This window comes from Synchiropus splendidus, chromosome 17, assembly GCF_027744825.2.
Source record: "Synchiropus splendidus isolate RoL2022-P1 chromosome 17, RoL_Sspl_1.0, whole genome shotgun sequence".
NCBI classification, from domain to species: domain Eukaryota; kingdom Metazoa; phylum Chordata; class Actinopteri; order Syngnathiformes; family Callionymidae; genus Synchiropus; species Synchiropus splendidus.
The window spans coordinates 17,282,542-17,305,440 of record NC_071350.1 but is presented as its reverse complement, the minus strand read 5'-3'; the positions used below and the strand labels follow the sequence as shown (position 1 = coordinate 17,305,440).

General features: G+C 45.3%; 2 protein-coding genes across 5 annotated transcripts; one reads left to right on the top strand and one right to left on the bottom strand.

The window, feature by feature from the left end:
• Positions 1–437: 437 nt before the first annotated feature.
• Positions 438–22,334, bottom strand: rb1 (retinoblastoma 1). Of its 4 annotated transcripts, none has more exons than XM_053847835.1 (27): positions 22,105–22,334; positions 21,858–21,978; positions 21,171–21,274; positions 20,908–21,042; positions 20,306–20,338; positions 20,136–20,185; positions 19,694–19,804; positions 19,257–19,402; positions 19,108–19,185; positions 17,181–17,290; positions 17,037–17,114; positions 16,841–16,928; positions 16,645–16,761; positions 16,522–16,578; positions 16,045–16,076; positions 15,447–15,523; positions 15,173–15,378; positions 5,750–5,865; positions 4,310–4,452; positions 4,094–4,239; positions 3,137–3,241; positions 2,947–3,060; positions 2,723–2,871; positions 2,601–2,643; positions 2,387–2,529; positions 1,489–1,535; positions 438–1,422 (listed from the first exon to the last, which is right to left on the bottom strand). In XM_053847835.1, the coding sequence occupies exons 1-27, from the start codon at positions 22,215–22,217 to the stop codon at positions 1,358–1,360; spliced, it is 2,727 nt and encodes a 908-aa protein (XP_053703810.1). In that variant the 5' UTR covers positions 22,218–22,334; the 3' UTR covers positions 438–1,357. The 4 variants fall into 4 exon arrangements, with proteins under 4 accessions (XP_053703810.1, XP_053703811.1, XP_053703813.1 ...); XM_053847836.1 differs by having other exon boundaries at positions 2,387–2,526; XM_053847838.1 differs by having other exon boundaries at positions 21,864–21,978.
• On the top strand, positions 5,888–9,136 carry LOC128748831 (lysophosphatidic acid receptor 6-like). Its single transcript, XM_053847840.1, has 2 exons — positions 5,888–6,008; positions 7,592–9,136. Exon 2 carries the CDS (start codon positions 7,809–7,811, stop codon positions 8,874–8,876), a length of 1,068 nt encoding a protein of 355 aa, XP_053703815.1. The 5' UTR covers positions 5,888–6,008; positions 7,592–7,808; the 3' UTR covers positions 8,877–9,136.
• Positions 22,335–22,899: the final 565 nt, after the last annotated feature.

The window sequence follows — 22,899 nt, the reverse complement described above, 5'->3', positions numbered from 1 at the left end:
ACGCGCACAAACAGTTGCTTGTCATGTTGCAAACAGTGCTGAGGCGCAATTAAGCAGCGTGTCGCAGCTGCTGGATCCCGCGGAGACTTGGGGGAGGAGGACAACAGGATGTTCCTCGAGCATCTGGTGACCACCAGCGCAACGTTCACCAGCAGGTTTGACTGAGTCTGGTTTTAGGTCAGAAAAACCAGCGGTGGTCCAGTGAAGGTCAGAGGTCCATGTCATGTCAGAAGTGGAGAAAGAGCTGAGCCAAAAGACAAAGCATCAGTTGTGACCAGAAGATGAATCAGTGCAGAAGCACAGCCCCTCCAGCCACACGAGGGCGACTCGGGCACCTCTGACGCGACGAGCCCTGATCATACAGGATGGCACCAGTAGGTGGCAGCGCAGAGCAGCGTTTCACCAGAGGATGTGACCACGAGACCGGATCAGATCAGTATTTTATTGCGGCCAGTGAACGAGCCACGTAGAAATATTCAGCAGGAGAAAAAGCGGCGTCTAACAATGTGAAAGAAAATCCTGGAACAAAACAGTTTTCACAATTCACAAGAGTCTTGGTTGTGCCAGTCAGAAAATCCACTCTCACCTCAACTTTTCCAGAGTGACGGGGTCTAACTAAATCATTTCATTATTTTTTTAACACTAAAACAATAAAAACATGTTTTTTTTGATTGGACAAAAATTCACAATATTCAATTTAAGATTTAGGAGGAGTCAAAAATGATGCATTCACGGTGACAGCTTCACAATTCCTCAGAAAAAGGTCCATTATTACTCAGCTACGCTGCACTGAATGATGCGTTCAATGACCTTCTTCACACTCTCTCTCGCTGGAGTGTCTCAGAGCACATAGCTGTTATTAAAAATGAGTTTTACGTCCTGCTTAGCATCTACCAAGGACAAGGACAAACTGAGAATATGCCACACTTTTCCTCACAATGATGCATTCACTGACCTCATCGTTCGGCAAACAAACCAACGCAACACGGTGAATAAAAGTCTTCGTCCGTTTGCTGCCGCTCCATCACAGCGCTCAGCAATTCATTCGACAATATTTCATTTTTGTGGAGGGAAATCAAAGCTCTGAGGAAGTGATTCAAGACGGCGACCAAAAACCACTTTTGCTGGCCCAAGTTTGAACCCGTCCAGTGCTGACTGAGCACTCATGATTAATCAAAGCTGACGCAGCGATAACAGAAGTATGAAACGTTCTGCAGCTACATTAAAAAAAATAGTTCAATGAAAATCCAAGCAATAATAATAATAATAAAAACCGCTGGAGGCTAAAGCTACCACATACACACTCGCACGCACACTTTTGTGATAAACAGTGCAGGTCACTTCAGCAGGTCTGGAGTCACTCTTTCCTCGAGTCGGCGTCTTCCTTCAGCTTCTGCTCCTGAATGCAGCTGCGAGCCGAGCCTGAAATGAAGATCCTGGGGGTCAGTTATTGTCGTGTGACGAAACAACAGATGTTTGTGGACTCACTCATCTCCGCCAGCTTCTGTATCAGAGTGGAGTCGCCGCCGGATTTGCTGCAAAGTGAAGCGACAAGGGTGAGAACGGGAGATACAAGTGCGAACTCTTCACGGCTGCCAGGATTCTGTCACAGTCCTCTCCAACCTCGCCTTCATCTGCTCTACCTTCACTTCCTCATCTTCACCGACCCTCCTGCCTCTCAGTCATTTACACTCGCACTCCATCTTGGTTCCTATAATCATCTTTACTTTCACTGGAGACCACTATATCATCAGCAAACATCATAGACTCCTCTAAAACTAACAGGAATAAAACTAGATTCTTAAATACGTTATAAATCCCCACTCAATTCAGCTCCACAATACCACAATAGTATTCTAAGTACAGTGACATAGTACACAGTAAAAAATACAATTAAAAATCCCATAATATCACTAAACCTGACAAACCAAGTCAAAACTATTTGATGGAACATAACTTCTCGGGTGTTGTTTTTTTTGTTGGCCATATTTGCTCCCTTTACTTATGCACTCTGATTTCCTCTACAGGAATCGCAACTGTGGTACTTGGCTAAAATATGAATTGGAATTGAACAAAAAAAAATCAAGATGAGTCATCAATATTATATCGGAGGTCAAAGTATCACAAGAGAGATGAGATATTCTGCCACGCCTCCGCGACTTGGACGGAGGGACACCCTGGACAGCACTTCGGTCCAACACGTGTTCCAGTGGCATGTAGGTTTTTAGAGGGAACCATGATGGAAACATACAGACTGCAGCAGAAAGTTTGCTCCAAACCAGGAGTCAAACCTATGACCTTCTTCATGTGAGGCTTCAGCACCGACCTCTGCTCCACCGCGCCGCCGCAACTGACTGGGAATTAAAACTTCAAAGCTTCCACCAACCTCCCGTCAGCTTCGTCCTGTCCGTCCACATCGAATCGTAGCCTCTTCAAGTGTTTGGGGTTGGTGCCCAGGTCCAGGCTTCTCTTGGAGGAGCGATCGCTGCCGTTGACCATCTGGTTGATCATCTGGAAGCGATTGGTCTGCTGCAGGAGACACAGGGGTTAAAACAACAGCGGACACCACAGGAAGGTTTGACCTGACGGGTGACACCTACGAAAGCCGAGCAGCCGAACGATTCCCCGATGGACACCAGCATCCTGCCGAGCAAACAAGACCGGCGTTTTAAAGACGAGCGACTCGGTTGAAGTGGATCAGGAGTCAGAGGGAAGAACTCACCTGGAGCGCGGGGTCATGATACCAGGGGACATACGGCTGCTCTTCATGGGGGAGACGTAAACGTTGTTGCTGCCGGGGACGCGCAGAGGGGAGTTGGGGAACTTGTACGGGCTGCGGGTGATTTGGGGGAGCGGGGAGAGTGGCGGCGGCTGCAGAGAATCAGAGAGTCTCCATGAGACTACTGAGTCTTTGTGAAACCAGAGGAGGCTAAAACTTCCACTGACCCGTGTGGACGCATACTGCAGGATGTTGGTCTTCAGCTTCTGCATGAAGACGTTGTTGTAGAAGACGATGATGGAGTCGTACTGGCCTTCGCTGATCAGGACGTGCTTGAAGGTCTGCGACAGAGAAACACAACCACGTTGACTCGGGCGCACCACTGCGGCGGCGGCGGCTTCCACTAGGGGGCGTCACCTCCTGGCAGGCGTTGGGCATGTTCTTGTAGGCAGTGACGATGGCTTTGAAGCGCAGATCCACGGCCTTCACTTTGCAGATGGCGTACATGGCCGACATCATCAGCTGCCGAAAGGGTTTTTGTGTTACAGTCACACAGTCCATAAACAAAAAGTAAAATACAGTGGTACCTCGGTTTTCAAATGTCCCAGATTTTAAACAAAAATTTCAAGATTTTTTTGCTTCTGATTTCGAACAAAAATCCAGAACTTGAACGCCCCCGAAAAAAGCCGGAAAAACCATAACGTGCGCGGACCGATCATCTGACCCACGACGCGCTTTGTTATTGTGTATAACGCAGCCTCTGTATGCAGACGTGTCCCGTTAGCTCCATTTACTGACTGTTTTTTCTTCATATTGAGGTGTAAAACCTTTCCTGTCTCCACACTGGACCGTGGTAGAGTGTCACAGGGGAGGTGCTCGCTCTCCACACCTCCGAGGCTGGACCGCGCTAATCTGAACAAACGTGACTCCAACCAGTTTCATTTCTCTATTAAACCTTTGCATATCGTCCATTTTTAATTTTTGTGGAGGGGAATTTACGCTACTTTGTCTCTACACCTGCACCAAGACACTGAAGGTGGAGTGAATGAATGAAACACAAAACACCTCAGAGTTTAACAAAATAAAAACAAGCCTGTGGGGGCGCTCTGAATCTCCTTTTTTCCACTTTCAATTTAAAAAACAAATCCAGATATTCCTTAATCACTATTAACATTGTACTTATATTTATCATTGCTATTCATTTATGATCCAAGCATTTTAAAAATGAAATGAAAACTCATATATTACTCAATTACATCCCCACTATATTTGTAATGTTACTCGACAATAAAAGGGTAAATAAAACATAGATTCACATTTTAACAAATCTTCAATAGAATAAAGTAAATAGATTTCCAAAGCGTATGTTCTCACCTGGTCCAGGTGTCGGTCTCTCATCAGCTCGAACTCGTGCTGCAGCGTGTGCTGGAACAGAGTCCAGATGATGGGCTCCAGCTCTGGGTGAGAGGGCAGCAGGTTGGAGCAGAGCATCTTCAGTCTCATGTAGGCCAGTCGGTACACTGCACCAGGTGAAAACAACACGTTAAACACCCACAGGTTTCCATCGAGCAGACGCTGGGAGGAACTTGCATTTCTTATAGAAGAGGCTGAGAGAGTTGGACTTGGGCTGCAGTGGCGTCTGGCTGGCAGCAGGGGGAGCAGGGAGCGAGGCGGGCCGGGCTGGTGAGTCCGGGGGCAGGATGCGGACGCCGGAACGCACCGGAGACAGATATCTATGAGCACAAGGCACAGATAGGGTGGTGAAGTTTATCATTTCCTCCTCATCTGGCGCGTCACCTGCGCTTTATGGCTGCTCATGACTACTGCAGATCATAAACCCCGAGACACTTCATGAGAACGCCAATTTGCCAAGTGACCTGAGGAGACATGTGTAGTTCAGCCAAGCAGTGATGCATTTGGGATGCTGACAGTAACAGTGTTGTCTCACTGTGTTTAGCAGCGTGTTGTTGTGATGAGCCACGTGTTGATGTCGTCTCCCCGTGTGTTCCTAAACCGCTCGCCTTAGCATGTTTACATTTCGCCACAGGCTGTGCTGAGCTCAACTTACTCACAAGTTATGCTGTCACGCAAAGCCATACAGCTTCGTGGTTTGCATTCGTCGAGCATGTAGCTGTACACTTTGTTTGGTGACGCCTCCATTTTAGCATCCGTCACTGATCGGATCAGTTACCCTTCCTTGAGCAAGTGCTAAGGTTATAAGCATGAGGTGCTCCTTTTAGCAACCGGTTCAGTGGCAGTTTTGAGCAATGTGTAGCTCCGTTTAGCGAAACATTGCTATTGTGGTTAGCAATGTGCCGTAGCCTTTGTAGTGAGTAACCGGTGAGTTTAGAATGTGTCGTTCATGCCATCATTTATGGTTCTGGAACATCACGGCAGGAAATATGGAGCTTTGCAAATGAGCTAGTGAAAAGCTAGCGTCAGTTTTTAGCCTAAAAAATGTCCAGGCTGAAATGATTTTATGATTTCATGTGCAAACACACACACCAAATAAATGGATAAATAAATATACATGCTAAATAAGCACTGATGATAAAATAAGTCCATCTTTTTTATGATGATGCTCCGTGAGTAGTTTCTGGGCTGAGAGTGTGTAGTGAGCGCTTGTTGTTTTGTTACAGAGGGCGGAGCCTGACGGAGGTTTGGGTGGGCGGAGTCTGAGAGGTAAAGGTGGGGCATGTGTGTGTGAGCGGAAATTGAAAGTAGGGGGTCAGAAACAGCCTGGAGAGAGATGGAACTGGCGGACGGCCATGTTCGTTTACGTCCGCCCCATGTAGTGTTCGGGTGACGCTTTTTACGTCCGTCTATTCTTCATTTGGATCATGGGTATTTGAACATTTAGGAATGGATTCAGAATGGTCTGAATCGCGACCCTTGGCGGCCACATTTGTGGGCAAATGTGAGCGTTTGGCGTCGCACATGACATGAGTGAATTCACCGAGCATCATAAGTGACTCTGTCTCATCTCTCCTTGGGTGAAGGAGCATTAAAACGTGATGTGGTAGGACTCACAAGTCAGCTGCAGTATGGTTGTGGTTCAGCGGCTGAGAGAAGTTTGCAGGCGCCTCCACCTGTTCCGCGGCTCCGCCTTCGTGCTCCTGCTTCAGCAGCTCAAACACAGGAGAGCCCTGCGGACACCACACCAGCGTCATGAGCGGGAACACAGAGTTCGAAAGCAACACGTTCAGAGACAGAGAGCGAGGAAAACACACAGGGTCGACGTCATGAAGTTCGTATTTAAAATTTTGCCTGCAAGTTGAAAACTGGTGAGGTGAGTCACAAAGGTTTCAGTTTCACATTCTCTTCACATCAGGAGGTATTTTTCCAACAGTTAACCGCACAGGTTTCATAGGCATTTAGTCATAAAATGGGTTTTCAATTTTCATTACGAGGTTTCTTCTCAACATATTTCTATGTTGTCTCATTTCTCCCAAATCATTTTCACACCAAACGTCATCTTTATTACATACTAGATTTGGGAGATTTTCTCCATGACATCACCAAGATGGTAGCCCAATTTGAAATGGATCGGCGGCCTGGGTAAGAGGGGCAATGATGAATGGGGACGGGGTACAGTGTGTAAAGGAGAATCTAAACCAAAAAAACCCTTCAACTTTATGACAGTGACACTGATGCAAATTAAATGATTCTATGTAGCTCTATTTTGCTTTTTGGTTGCATGGCAACCTCAATTTCTCAGTTAGAATTAAAGTACTTTCAAGCATCTTGGGGTCTTGTTCACGAGTCAGGCAAGGGTGAGGCACAAGCTCCACTTGCTGTGAGGAAGAAGAGCTGATCCACAGGGGAAAAACTACATTTAACTCTCAGTTATGTTTCCAATGAGAAGTGTGAGCCTCATTTTTCCAAGGTGATGCTCATCACCCCATCATGGACTTATTAAAGTGACAGCAGCAATTATAAAGTAACATTTAGCTGGCACTGAACTAGTTCTGGAAACGTGAGGAATTTGACGTGAGGATTTCACTGAATGAAATCATAGAAAAAGACAACTCAAGCAGTCCTCAAGGTTGCTTCAAGGTTGCAAATTTGAATATTTCTGACATGTTTTTGTACTACAGAATACCAGCAATTAATATTACAAATACCTGTGCACAACAGTTTGATTTGGTAAAAAAAACAGATATATAACTTGGGTTAAGAAGGCTCCAAGTGTTTTTTTTTTTTACTGCAGCTTATTCTTATAACATTTTCATTACTAGAAATAAGATCTGGGCTGAAAGCCTTTATAAAAGCATAACTAAAGCAAAAATCTGCAGTGCAGACACAGTTCTGAAATGATGCGATGTGGGGGATTCCACACATATTTAGCTGATACGGCTCTAGCGCTCAGACGTAGGCGAAGCTCAAACAACCGCTGCACAACAAAGATGCAGACGCTTTAGGAAAACCCCAACCTTCAACCCGTTCGTTCACCCTGTCACATGCAGCCGTTGCATCACGCTATGAAATATTAACATCTCCACGCAGAGATTAGTGGTGAGCTTGTGATAAGAAGCGTCTCCCCTCTCTGATCTTCCAACAGCCACTGCAGGCACAGACAAGTTATGAGCACATTCTTGTCGTCATAGTCGACACACCCTGCTGACGCTTCAGAGCGGCACCTGGTCCCTCAGAGCTGCAACGGGATTATCAAGTGTATGAATTGCTTCACTCTTTCAGCTGAAAACAGGAATAGAAACTTTAAAAATGGAGCCATTTCTATTTTAACGTAATGAAAGTGACATCTGTGAGTTGAATTTCAGGTGAGAAACAAAGGAAGCAAGGGGAGGACTTTCACCCCACTCAGGGCTCCGCCCACTGCTCGAGGAGCTCAGCAGATTCTTTGTCTTGCAGTGTCTGACAGACAGACAGTTGCGTTATCACGCTGGTGTCAAGAGTCGGAGGAGGATTTCGACAGGAATCCACCACTACAAGACAGAGCGGCTTCTTCAACATGGACTACAGCGCTCTTCAAACTCTTCCTGCTGACATGCAACCTTGGATTTGAAGACTATTTGACAGAACTCCAACTAGAGACTGAGTGTTCCAGGACAACTACATTCCTCTGAAGATGAACAGCAGTAACTGGACAAAGTGTGACAAGGGTGACGACTTCAAGTACCCGCTCTACAGCACCGTCTTCACACTGGTGTTTGTTGTGGGCTTCATTTTTAATGCTGTGGCCGTGTACATATTCGGCTGGACGCTGAAGCTACGAAACGAGACCACCACCTACATGATCAACCTGGTGGTTTCGGACTCTCTCTTTGTGCTCAGCCTTCCCTTTCGGATTGTTTACTTCATCAAAAGAGAATGGCTTTTCGGAGACGCGCTCTGCAAGATATCGGTGACGCTGTTCTACACCAACATGTACGGCAGCATCCTCTTCCTCACCTGCATCAGCATGGACCGCTTCCTGGCCATCGTCCACCCGTTCCGGTCACAGAGAATTCGGACTAAGCGGAACGCCAAGCTGGCCTGCTGCGTCGTATGGCTGATCATCCTCTCTGGAAGTATCCCCACCGGATTGTTTTTGGACACCACGTCAGACAAGAACAAAAACGATGCCACTAAACACTTCTGCTTTGAGAACTACTCCAGGAAGCAGTGGAAATCTGAGCTTATAAAGGTGGTGGTGTTCATCGAGACCGTGGGCTTCATCATCCCGCTGCTGGTCAACCTCGTCTGCTCCGCCATGGTGCTAAGAACTCTACGGAAACCCCAAACTATCAGCCGCGGCGGGAGCCTGAACAAGAGTAAAATTTTGAGGATGATCATTGTGCATCTGCTCATCTTCTGCTTCTGCTTCATTCCCTACAATGTGAATCTGATTTTCTACTCCATGGTCCGCTCCAACGTTCTGAAGGGATGCGAAGCAGAGGACGTGGTCAGGACCATATACCCGATCGCCCTCTGCCTGGCGGTGACCAACTGCTGCTTCGATCCGGTGATTTACTACTTCACTTCGGAGACCATTCAGAGTTCCATCAAACGGAAGTCCACCGTCTGGTACAACGGCGCCAGGCTTTTTGAGAAGCTACAGGGCGACAGCTCGCAGAGCAGCCCCAGAACGACTCCTAAAAACGTGGCCATGGTGCCGCTGAGCAATAACGGTTTCACCAGTGAAACACAAGCCTAAAAGCATCACCTTTCAAACATGTAAACGCTCCTGATGTCCGTCCGCCATCTGGGCGTTTCCAAGACTTTCAACAGAGAAAGAGAAGTGTGTATGAGGTGAAGTAAATATAGTGTTGTGTGACTGTAAATTAAGAGCAGAATTTCCCGCTTTGCCGAAGCATGAACAGTATTATGAGTTTTCGCGTACCGTTCTTGAGTATTTGTGGCACTTTATAGAGCAGCATGTGAGCGCTTTGGTAATTCATCTTGAAGCAAATAAACAATTTTCCTGATTCTGGTTTAGTGACTGACCAATTATAAAGCGTGGCAAATTCCTCCGACGTGACTTCCGTACGGAGTCATTACATAAGCAGGGTGCAGTCGCCAGTATTGACTCAGCGACTGGAACATTTGGACACAGAGGCCGAGAGTGTGAAACGTGATCCAATGAAAACACTGTGGCGACACAGAAAAAGCTTAAAGCTACAGGAAGGGTGGAAACCTGTACCACAGCACCTCGCATATTTTCAGCACATTTATTTTACTATCCTCATCAAGTGATGAAGCGAAGGAGGAAACGGTCATTAAGAGAGGCCACACGCATTATTATTCAAGCACATGTAAATTGGAATGACACAGATCAGTCGAGGTTGTAGGCCAGATGTGGAAACCAATGACAAAAAGGAGAAGAGTCTTGTTGAAAAGAGGAAGCAGGGGGCAGACGCTGGCATTGTTGATCATGACCAGAGCCGACACTCAGCATGGCCTTCACATGAGTTACACGCAAAACAGAAGTGGAATGAATCCGCCAGTCTGACGGAAAACTCCAACATGTTTCTTTTCTGGAAGGAATGACTGCGAGTCACTGCAGCAAGGTTTGACTCATGTTCGTTTAAACTTTTCCCTTTCCAAGGGTTGAACTGATGCCACATGCAACAGCCATGTCTCTAGTTGATAAATTAAAAACACGTCATTCAACTCTGACTCTAACGGTAAAAGTACTGTGCCCACAACAAGAGCAGCGTAGCAACAAGATGTGCGTGATGATAAACATGGGGCTCACGCACGCAAGAAGCCAATACGGTTTTGTCAATACCGCAAACTACCCCGCCAGAATAATAGACAAATCAACACTGACAGTGAAACAAACATCCACCTGCTGCTGTATGCACATCGCCTTCAGCAGTTGAACATGTGCTACAGCAAGTGTCGATTCATAGCTTGATAGAAGTGTAGTGCGTTGGGTTGCTGAACTTAAACAGACCTCACTGTAGCCGTGCCGTGCAAGGAAATAATTCTGAAAGTAAACAGTTTGTCACAGCAGGAAACTGCACACGAGATAGGCCACAGTCAGAGTAAAAAAAAACTGCATTTGTGTGTGTGTGTGGGCTCTTGTACTTGTATCTATGTGAGAACCAGAATGTGTTTTAACCAATGGAGCAAACACCTTTCTGCAAAGTGAGGATACTTAGGTCAGTCTGCACTTCTTTAAACCACATTTAGGTCAGTTGAATTCAAAATAACTAGGCTATTATGATTGGGTTGGTTAGGTGTAAAGGCTAAGGTTAACCCTATGTTCTGGAAGATTAAGGGTCAGCGCCTGGGGAAAGTATTATATCAATGAGCGTCTTCACTCAGACAAACACGGGTGTGTGCAGGATTGGTTTTGTCTATATTAAAAAAAACTCCTCCTAGTGAGGACATTTGGCTTAGTTGGGACAGTTTTGCCAGTCTTAAGTTAAAAGCCGAATTTGAGGATGAAGACTTAAAAAAATAAAACTGTCATTACAATTGGGTTTAAGTGGTTATGGTTCCTCATTTGTTTCCAGTGGTTAGGTTTAGGATGGGGGGAGGGTTATGAGAATGGGAAACTGTCAGAAGTCCTAACAAGGATATAAATACAATGCTGTGTGTGTGCGTGTGTGGCACTGCTGGACAATGTACACGATAAGCATGTCATTCATCACATACAGGGCCATAACAAGCAGAGACAATGCTAATGATAAAGCACAGCATAAGCCTGTGAGAAACTATGACAGCAAGTTAAAACCTGACGCTGACATCCAAAACGAACACAGCAGAACGGAGAGAAATGTGCGTCTGGGCCGAGCTGCAAGACGATGCTCGGCTGCATTCCCAAGAAGAGGTTTTGCCTGAGGGTCTGCTGACAGAGGAAGCCGAACCACTGCTCATGAGCGGATTGCGACACCTTCACACGCAAGAAACAACTTGCCTTCCGAGACAGACGTGCAGGGCTTAAGAGGACCAGTGTTTTCATGCTCAGTTCACAGTTTAACACCAGGAGTGGCCTTATCACCGACCCAAACAGAAACTGGACTTTCCTCCACACCGGCTTAATGGGGGGGGGGGACACTGACAGCACATGCTAAAAACACAGCTCAAGCTGGTCTGAGTCACTAGCGACCTCTAGTGCTTGAATTACTTCCCCACATCCTCCCCACACATTTTTTCCTGTTGATGTCATTTTGGAATTAATCCAGAGTTACAATTTCACCATCACCACCTCAGCTCTCCTGCTCCACCTGCCCCAAGATTATAGTTTCATTCTGACCTGCCAGGAGAAGTGGACATTTGCTTGAATGTTTTTATCCGCCTCTACATCCGATCTATTAAACAGACGCTGCAGTTGTCAGGCGGTTACATGGGTTAACCCGGTCAGATCGGGTCACAACAGAATACGGCCCCTGCCTATTTTGTGGACAGCTTATGGAAAGGTTCTAGCAACAGGTAGCATTCTGAGACTGCAGCACTCCAAGTGCCATCTGTTAGTGTCAGGCGCTGGTTTAAAGATGCATCATAGAAGCAGGTCAGTCTGCCAGGGGCGGGTCTGAAGAGAAGTGGGGAGTAAACATGGTGGAAAGGGGAACTACAAAAGCCTTTTATTCTACTGTGGAAGCATATTAAAAGCAAAAAGAGACTGAGACGCGGGCGTCTCTGGGTCAACAACTACGATCAGCTTGTCATCCATTTCACTTCTTGTTAAGGAATTTTCCCTCTCTGCATATGACACAGTCTAATCTAGTCTCCGACTATTAAACTCCACAAATCGTGTCTTGTCTCAGGTCCTTGCTCCACACAGTTTGGTTTGAACGCACCTGAAGGTAAAGAAAGAGATGGACGACTCCCTTCTGGAAATGACCGAGTCAAATGTTCACAGAGAAGGATTGACACACAGGATCACAAACGGGCAAAAGCGGAGACGCAATATGAACGGAGATCTAAACTCAATCAGCCAGCGGAGACTCCACACTGACAGGGAAATGCCTCATGCTTCTACTGAAAGATGAGGCTGGTGGAGAGAGCACAAAAGGGGGCAAGTGAATACAATAAATAAGAACACATCTTCTATGTGACACTGTTGGCCTCAGTGTCACATAGAATAGAGCCGACTTCACTTCACTTCACAGGAGGTTTACATTTTTAAATTTAACGTCTTTAACGTCGAGCTGTGAATCGGGGCGCTCCTTTATCAGTCAGGTTTACAAACAAAGGTTAAAGATTGACTCAAACTCTGCCGCCGTACACATGGATTTGAGCAATAAAGTAGTGTGTACTTAATGTCGAGGGCGTTGTGTGTATGTGGTGATGACACAAGGTGAGAGGTGGGGCTGTGCGTGAGCCTATCAATCAGAATCATGTGCTAAACTGCACCTTTAACGGTCGGACCTGCTGCTTCCTCACACCAGTGGACTGGAAAATTACATTTGTCGCAGCATCATCGAAGCTGAAATCTGGTGAGTAATGCTGACTCATGTCATCTCTTTCATATCTTAGCTTTGACGGAGAGACATTGCGTAATATTTCTGATGCATATGCTCATCTCAATACGGAGTAGAAGTTTTTATGTTTTTTGGGTTTAGTTTGCAAGGATCTAAAAGCATTTATATTAATGCAACACAATTTGGGAAATTGTTATTAGAATTTTTGTAAAACAGCTAAATATTTAGAATTGACATGCTAAAATAAATAAATACTTTTATTTCTAATGAAAACCATTAAAAGGGTTAGAATAAATCCTTAATATTTTGTGGGAGAAGTTTGTTTTTTTCTGTCAGTTCCTGATGTCACGACTCAATTATGAATAAAGGAATAAATAAACAGCTCAATATTGTTATCAAAATATAAAATCCATTTATGAGTTAATCAGAACAGATAATAAAAATATAAAATACGACCAACAAACTATAATGATTATTGATATATTTAGAAGTAGACTGTGTTAAGGAGTCGGTAAATCATGTAATGAACATGTAATTGCGGGCTACTTTATTTTGCTCTGGTTCATAACCACCTGTGCTGAAACACCTCTTCAGCGCCACGACAGCGATGCAGTGAGTCATGGATCCGTGGAACACGACAGACGGGTGGCAGCCTCTGCTGTCCAACTGCAGCGTGGACAGCAGCTACCGCTTCATCTTCTACCGAGTGTCCTACAGCATCATCTTCTTCCTCGGTTTAGCCACCAACAGTCTGGCTCTGCACCGACTGTGTGTGTCCGGCTGCTCCATGACCAGCACGGCCTTGTACATGTTCAGTCTTTCAGCCGCCGACTTGTGTTTCGTGATCTCTTTGCCCCTGAGGATCTTCTACTACCACAACAGAGCGAGAGCCTTGTTCATGAGTGTGAGCTGGACTCCAGGGGCCGACTACTGCCAGCTGACCTTCACATTGAAGTACATCAGCCTGTATGGGGGGCTCTTCTTCCTCGTGTGTATCGCTGTGGATCGATACTTTGCCGTCGTGCACCCGCTGGCTTCGCCACAGCGCAGGCTCCGTGCCGCTCAGCTGGTCTGTGGAGGGATCTGGTGTCTGGTTCTGGGTCTGAGCGTGAGTCTGCTGCTGCGATCAGCAGCGACGCACAAGCAGCAGCCCTGCCTGCTCGATCCGTCCTCCCCACGACACCGCACCATCATCCTCTCCGCACTGGGGTTAGTGCTGCTGTCCTTCCTGCTGCCCACCTTGCTCCTGGTCTACAGCTACTGCCGTGTTCTGCGGGTGCTCGTCCAGAAGGGCCACAGATCGGCGAACATGCGCCGCAGTCGTCGACACACACTCAGAGTCATCTACTGCATCCTGTGCATCTTCCTGCTCTGCTTCGCCCCGTACCATATCAACCTGCTGGTCTACACTCTCACACACGTAGGGCTGCTGCAGAGCTGCGGCCTCGCCACCGTCACCAAGCTGCTGCATCCAGCGATGCTGGTTCTGGCCAGCTCCAACTGCTGCCTCAACCCTATTATCTACTGCTTCTCCAGCAGCCTGATCCAGAGAGAGGTCAGCCAAAGCAAGGGACACCCGAGACTTGTCCCCAGTCCATCACAGGGCACACGGAGACAGACAATGTAGGAAGCACCCTGGTACCCACAGTGACCTCAGGATGGACTGGCAGTGAGGTCACACTGGTGTTTGCTCACTTCATCAGGACACAGCTCAGCGGTGAGAATACAATCTGTCCTGTGACTCCTTGACAGGAGAATTTGACCTGACACACAACCACTTCCCTGACCAAAGAGTTCAGTCGAAGAAGCCGTTATTCAACTGTTCTTCTGGTTGAGACCATGTTGCATAAATGAAATAAAAACAACGTTGATAAATGGCAAAAAACAAGTCGATTAGACTGTTTATCTCAACCAGCTGCAGCAAACAAATACGCCAATGGTTACTTAGTTCACCAGTGCTGCTCTGCTTCAGTGTCACCACTACTTTACAAAGGGGCTTTGATCAGTGTGTCATTCAATCTGTTTAAAACGGTGTCAAGTTATCTACAGTGTTAGCAAGATGAAAACATGTGACACACTGGGAGGTGGAAGAAAAAAAAACATTTTTTTGTACTTCATATGTCCACCATATTTGTAGTGTTTGTTGTTGACAGGTTCATGCCATGACTAGTTATGATCTGCAGTAAGAAATGGTTGAGGCGACCGGGCCATTGCGAAACGTCGAAAGTAAGGGAACATTTGACAAAGGACACATCCAAGCATACACACCTTCACCCCACATTTTGAACAATAAAATTCAAAGTTAAGTTTCAAAACAACATTTAGAAGATTTACGTACATTTCTGTGTGTGTATTGACCCGTACAGAGAACTGTAGCCCTAAAACACTGTTTCACCTGATGTTGCCATTTTGTACATTTTAAGTAGCAATAACTTAATTTATTATTTCACATTTTATTTTGATGTGAGGCCTCTTTATGATTATGCGAGGTTGGACTAGTGGAGAAAACCAAAACCCCTGTCATCGTGGCACTTCTGACTACATCTATCAATATATATGGGAAACAAAGGAGACTGACCGTGGTCCAGGCGAACCGCTCCATGATGAGGTTCTCGCATGTCTCCAGGTGTTTGACCACATCCTTGTTCAGATTGGGGTGGACCTTGATGAAGCTCTCAATCACTTTGTAGAAGTCGAAAGCTGCGAGGCCAAAAACGTCCAGGATCCAGGGGAAACATCGCCCAGTCTCTCCCCCTCCTCCACCTCCAGACTTGAAGCTGCTCTCTAACAGATCAAACCAGGGTCTTAACTTTGGCTCCCACTCATAAAACTTCAATTCATATCTCACCAACCATCGTATATCGCCATGACAACCTCCAAAGAGCAGGCCAGGAGTGACGTGTGGAAGGTGGCATTGTTGAGAAGTTTACTGTCCAAGAGAATTAGGTCACTGTTGATGTGATCTTCCAGCAAATGACATGCATTGACCATCGCTACCGTGAGATTCTAGCACAAGTGTAAGGTTGACTCAAAGTGTTCCATTACAAGTGGGTGTTAAACAGTTAAAGCAGCGTGGGAATGGTTCAAGTGATAAATAACTGTGGGGTTACTGCAGTGCTCACTGCTATGATGAGTGGTTTGGAGACTCAGGAGTCAGAGAGAAAGAGTCAAAAACTGAAGTTGTCACTAGGCAAAGGCAGTAGAAACAAGTACATCTGAAGACCACGTGGAGACGTTTGAAGACAAAGTTGAGGAAGTCAGAATGTTTGGACATGAAGAGAAGAGAGACAGTGACCAAGAATGTGGGCAATGAAGAGGAACCAGACCAATGAGGTCCATGATGCATGAGGACGTGAAGGTGTGACTAGGCAGGACGATGGAGGCAGGTTTAGGTGGAGGACTTGAATCGTGAAACTAAAGCCCAGACAGACAAGAGACTGGTAAACATACCTGAAATTCTGCACCGACAGTCGCTGCTCCTCCTGAGTGAAACATAAAACATGGAGATAAGCAGATGATAGAAATCTCATTTTATTCTTCTTGTAAACTTTGGAAAAAACAACCGTGTTTTATCCACCAATTTATGACAAAGAGTTGGGGAGAAATAAATCTCAAATGTAACCCCCCATTTCATTTAAATTTCTTTTCTTACAAACAAGAAATAAAAACACTTGACAGAAAAAAATGTAATAAATAATTCATAAAATAAAAAGAAACTGAATTTCAGAATTTCACAACCATGAGGGGAAAACTAAAATGGTCAAGAATAAATTAAAACATTTAATTTGAAGTTAAATTAACATTAGCTCTGGCCACAAAAAAAATAGTTTTGAAAAAAAAACCAAATGATTCTCCAGCTAAATTAATTAAAGAAAATAAATATTTTCATCACAATCCTCATATTACAAAATGGAAGGAATACTCTACCGATTTCAACAAGGACTCCATGACAGTGTAGTAGAGTGTGACGCCGAGCTCGAACCTCTGGAGAAGATGTGAAGACACAAATGACATGAGGAAGAAAAAAAACACGACTTGCCAACGACTTACCTGCTTCCCCAGCGTGTCAAAGCCCGGACCCACTGTCTGACCAAACCTCTGGTTGAAGGTACGTCCGAGCGTCTCCACGCGCTTCAGCACATCCTGTGTTGGGTTCACGGTGCAGTTCTGTTACGACAGTCAAACGTGGATTAAGAAAACCGCAGTGCGACTTGAGAGTCAACGTGGCAGACGTGAGGAAACACACATTGAAATAGGTGAGAAGAGCAGCCGATGGTTGCTCTCCGCTAGAGCTCAGATCTCGTCGCAGCTGCTGTATGGAGGTCATGGCCGTTCTGAGGAGACAAAAAAACAAAAATACTTCTGAAGAACTCGACAAGAACTCTGAGACCACTGAGTTTTTTTAGGGTAAACTCAAATTTCTTTTTCAAATCCTTCCTTACTTGATTGGCGTCTGCGGTGGAATGAGCGAGGATTCATCTTCTGGCAAATTCTTCTTTGGTGTTCTCTCCACCTGAGTGCTAAACATCAAATAGGAAGGAACATTATCCCGCGGAAACTTTCGGCTTGGAGGGAGGCTAACTTACACGTCAACTTTAGGAGGCATGACAGAGGTGTCGCGGTCAAAGAACAAGCGCCCGTCAATGTCTCCGCTTCTGAGGTAGTGTTCTTCATACTGCCTGTTGAGTTCAGCCGTCTGTGGAGGAGATTTAGATCTTCTACATGAACCAGTGAGACTTCACAGGACTCTAATGACCAGAGTGAAGATCTTAGAAAAGACAAGATAGCATCATCAGCAACTCATGAAGGATGTTTCTGCCACTTCAAAATTGGAATTGAAAGAAGATAAACCTCTCCTAAACGTTCTTTTAGATCAGGGGTTCTTAACCTTTTTGATCTCTGGGCCCAACCTTTCCCTGAACAAATGGCTCCGGGGACCAACCAAGTACAAGAAATGATTCATTACACTTGATTTCATTTGTGAGCAATAATAATAATATTTAATCTACTTACACATAAACAAACAAAAACTTAGTGAGATGTGATCATCGCAAAGATATTTGTCATGGAAAGTTCCACCAACAGCAGAACCAGGTGCAAATCTACTAATGAAAAAAAATACAAAAAATACTCTTGATGCAAACTGTTGAGAAAATTCAGTTCTGAATAAAATAAATATACTAAAACCATGTGTAAATATCACAAAATAAAAATAGTATATTTTATCACAACACGAAAGAATATATAAATGAAGTGTAAATGAAAGTAAAAGTAGTAAAATATACCAATTCATTTTCAAAACAGCTTCAACAGGTGCTTTCATGAGCAGTTTTTATCGCCATCACTTTCTTTTTTTTCTTTTCAAGAACTTCTCCATAGTTGTTGACTGTCACAGATTTGCAGCTGTCAAGTCAATTCAATGGCAGTAACAATGGCACCATGGTCTCGTGGACCTCACGACCCATAGGTGTAAAACAAACACCTCTAGCAGCCCTCTAGGAGGCGCTCACATCCCTATGGTTAAGAATCAGTGCTCTCGATGACTCATAACAGTAACCCTATGACTGATCACCATTTCATGACCCTCAAGCTGGTAGTCATTTCATGGATTATTCTCCAGGAAATGGGGCAATGCTGTTTGCGCTTGACCCCCTTCTGCTCTCACTATTCAAGTGCTCTGTCGCTCAGTTGCCTGGGAGATCAATACGCAAGTTCAATTTACGTCTGAGGCTGCTTCACAGGTCCCAACAGCTGTGACACATCAAAATGGCTGACAACAAACACCGCAGTGTCTCGGCAAATATGTTCCTCACACGTTTTTATGGAAGAACAAACATGATGGGGGCAACCCGCAGCCCTGAGGCTCTCTGTCGGTAAACAAAGACTCTTGTAACCGTGCCACTTTACGAGGCAACAAGTCTAAAATGAAATTAGTTTGGAGTGTAATATAACTTTATAGACTGCGGCTGAATTAAAAAGTGCAATGAGGTTTGGCGGCTGTTTGTTGAGAATAACAATAAACTGGATGCCACGTTGTGTGTTCTGTCTGCAATCTATTTTTTATTGAGACTTAAATCCAGTACGGTAAATGTTTCTTAATTCTCCTGTTGTTTTGGTTTCCCATAAATGACACTCCCCCCAACTGTCAACTCGAAGTTCTTTACAGTTCTGGCCCACTCAATTCAGGGACTGAGCAAGGAAGTCAGGTGCATGTGAGAAGAACGTGAGGGAGGTGCAGGACATAGCTATGCTGAGTCTCTATGGAGCATGATGTTGGCGGATGATGGGGAGATTTGTAGTGGGATAAAGGAGGAATTTGAGAAGAGGAATGAGAGTGGGGGAGGAAGAGGAATGAATGAGTATATCAGAGGGACGTGTGGAGGGGTTAAAGAGGTTAGATGGTTTGGATACGTGGAGAAGAGAAACAGTGTTGCACCACGAATGTTGGAGATGGAAATAAGGAAGACGGCAACGAAGTTCATGGTGAAGCAGATGTGTGCGGTGAGGTCCTACCTGAGAGACATCCAGAGACTTTGGAAGATCCAGCGATCCGAGGAAGGCCGAGAAACTGGTCTGATAGATGTTCTTCACCTTAAAACAGAAGAGAAATTGTGAAACAAACAGCAGCATTTTAACTGTATGAACAAGAAGAGTGAGCGCACCTCCTCAGCGTTGCATTCGTTCTCTTTGCAGAGAGTCTCAAGCAGCTGCACGTCCATCACCGGTTCTGTGGGGCGGGTTCTGGCTTTGCTCTGGTTGCGGCGGGAAGTTTGTTGCGGTGGGCTTGGAACTTTACTGATGGACGATTCTGAAAGATAATGTGAAAAACAATACTCAAGCACTTGGTCACCAGTGAAGATGACAAGGCTGAAGATTTGATGAGTAATAGACAACCAGAGAAACGCCCTATGTTCAATGGACTTGGGGTGTGACGGGTTTAGACAGATGACAACACAATGTCTCTGATCTCAGCTTCATAAGAATTTAAGGGGACAATTTTCTAAACTCAAATATCAATTCTACAATGAAAAACGTCCTGGTTTGAGGACCAACTGAAAGGGACTCTCTTCCACTCCCGGTGAATGCGAGATGAACGTACTGTAGAGCGGCTGCAGCAGGCTGCCGGGGCAGCGCTTGATAAACAACTCCAGCGTGCAGAGCAGCAACTGGAACGAAATGACCAAGTCGTCCTCCATCTGGAGAGCTCTTCCTGGAAGCACGGGGAGAAACAACCTCTTTCAATGAGACACATCAAGATGACGATTGAAATGTATTGTTTCAGCCTGTGCTCTGTTTAGTATTTACTGTAGAGGATATAAATTCAGAATTAAACTAGTCAACTTCAATATCTGTGTCTTTGAAATCAGACTCTGAGCCGTTCCACCCTGCCTGCACTCTCTTCATCACCTCAACTATGCATCACTCTGGGTGTTTTATCACAAATAAACCAATGGTTTTCACTGTCTCCCTCATTGCACTATAATAACTCAAGAAAGTGTTAGAAGTATCAATAAATAAAAATGTTTAAGAGTAACTCTCACCTTTAGCCAGCAAAAACAACGTCCAGCAGCTCCGCAAAGTCGCCTGCTCCCTTAAAAATACAACCACAATCTTTAGGTCGAAGATCACGAGGAGAGTAATTTAAACAAACAGACTCAGAGTGGTAAAACAAAAGAAACAATTGATCTACAAGTATTTATTTCCGACTTACTTTCCATCGGAGACAAATATCTTCTTGCAGATCCTGAAACATAGCAAGCAAAAAATACTTATATTAAAACAGCTCCAGCTGAGAGTATCAATACTGCTGAGGTGACAAACCAATGAGATGCCCAAAAGTGACACCTTTTCTCCACTGGTTCACTCTGATTCTCCAGCAGAAGCTTACACGGGAGCTGAGCCAACTCATTTCCCATGTTAGTACTTAGTGGTTCAGTAGTGGAGCCACGTCTGGCTGGTTACAGTCATGAATGAGGATAAGGCCTGGACCAAGTAAGACCATGGTTGATGGTCCAAACACACAAGGTTTGGCTTTAGCTCTGCGATCCATATTTTTGCCGCACCAAACAAATCCTTGATCTGACACTGGTTTGTTTGTTCATGTCGCATTTGTAATCACAGGAATCGCATGATTCATACTGTACCAGGTCAGACTTCACACCACTGTCGACGCTTGAATCCTTCCGTGATCTAGTTTCAAGGCAGGTTAACGCCTTCACTGCAATGAACAGGTTTCCCTTCGAGCTCAACGGTCTCACATTGTGACTGCTAACCACACAAGCTTCACTCTGTGGGTGTGATGAACCAACTCACTTCTCAAAGCGCTGACACAGAGCCAGCAGCGTGTTGTAGCTCTTCTCCTGTCGGGTCAGAGCCGAATTCACTTTGGTGCTTATTGTGTCTAGGTTCACGTCCAACTTCCGCACCAGAGCCAGAAACTGCTTCACACTGTAAAAAATTAAAAAAAACAACCAAAACAGTTCTGACTGGAAGGTGATCATTTCATCTCCACTTTCAGATACTGTAAACAACAACCTTCCCGACATCAGTATTGTATGTATGTTTCATGTGCTTACTTCACACCAACTGCTTGCAGGACCTGGGTGAAAGTGAAACAGGCCGCATCCATGTCAGTCATAGCCACATACAGGCAAGCAGCCCACAGTTTCTTCTGAGCATCCTGAGGAGAAACAGGCAACAGTGTTGGAGTCAGACTAGCTCAATACAGCCAAAACTGAGGTCAACCACGAGATGCACGAAACAGCGGAAGTGACTAAAAAAAAAGTGTTTTTTCGCTGTGTCGTGTCTCTTCAGAAATTAAGAGACACGACACTAGCAATACGACACAATACTTGTTCACTCATTCTTTAACTAATTTCCATTTGTTTATGTTGCAGGAGGGTCAGACGTTCACAGCTGCTATCAAATACTGAGCTCTTATAAGGAAGGACAAATGTAGCTACTGCGTAATGATCATGTTTTCGACTGAGGCGTGTCGAGGTGCTGCACAGCAATATGGGACATGGTGTTAATGCTGGCTTTGTTTTAACAATAAACTCTCACAAAGCATATTTGCAAACCAAGCCACATTTCAAAGAGGACGCAGACACTTGGGTCAATCCCAAGCAACTGAGGAGTAAGACCAGGGGACACCCTGGACAGCTACCTACACACGACCCGTGTATGTACAGCACCCGGATGGAGCACTAATCTTCACGCTCAAAAACAAGTTTAATGTCCGGACAGGCGACCAGGGAACTCACACCCACTTGATCCAGGGACTCCTGGACCGTTTTGGAGAGGGCCCAGGCTCGGTCACAAACCGGGTCAGAGACATGGAGACTCTCACAGAGACCAACAAACTCAGCATCTTTGTCTTCGTGTCTAAAAAGGAGGGCAGGACAGTAATAAGGACTCGTGTCCACAGGTGACAACTGTAACATATTCAACATGCCGTGGAGTCTCGTTGGAACACAGCGGTGAAGTGTAGAAGACATAAACACGTCTTACTTTTTCGCAGACAACTCGCTTGTCTTGTCTTTCTCATCGGGAGGAGGGGGATCAACAGTGGCTTTCGCCTCCTTTCTCTGAGCATTCCCGCCGCTTCGCCTCTTAGGTGGCATCTTTGTTTGTCCCAAGCGAAAGTGGTCTAAAACCTGAACGTCTCGAGTCAAGCGACTGGAAGAGTTTCAAAGGTTTAAATCCCTCTGCTTCAGCGCTGTGACGGAGAGACCACAAGAGCGGCTTCCTGGAGAAGTTGCGAGCTTGATTTTATCACCCGGGGGTCTAAATGCGGGCGGGGTTTGCTTGGTTCATCACAAACTTCTGGCAAGACAGGATTAAAATTTGCCATTTTACACCTTCATCTTCGGTACAAGCGGCACTGTCACTGTACCAGCGTTAAGTGATCCACAAAACCGTATAGCTATGCCCTAAAAGCAGAATGGGTTTTGATCGACGGGGCGACAGTATAAAGAAAACAAACGCCGCCTGACTCGGGAGAGAAAAACGCGGGAAAGTTCTACGCAACATCCGTTTCTATGAAGTTCAGTCCTTGGCGTGAAAGATACACAGCAACGACTTTTATCGACAAATGAAATACAGTTAATTCAACACACTGAAAATTGCACGTTAATAGTTAAAATGCACTGTGAATATTGCTTCCATGATTTGTTTTTGTCGTTGAGCTAACGGTTTGTGTCACGTGGTCGGAACTGAGGCCATACATTACAGAGTAATTACAGTCAATAACATCCCTCCATTCCATATTAAAACACATCGTAAAACATTTTAAATGCGTTGTCT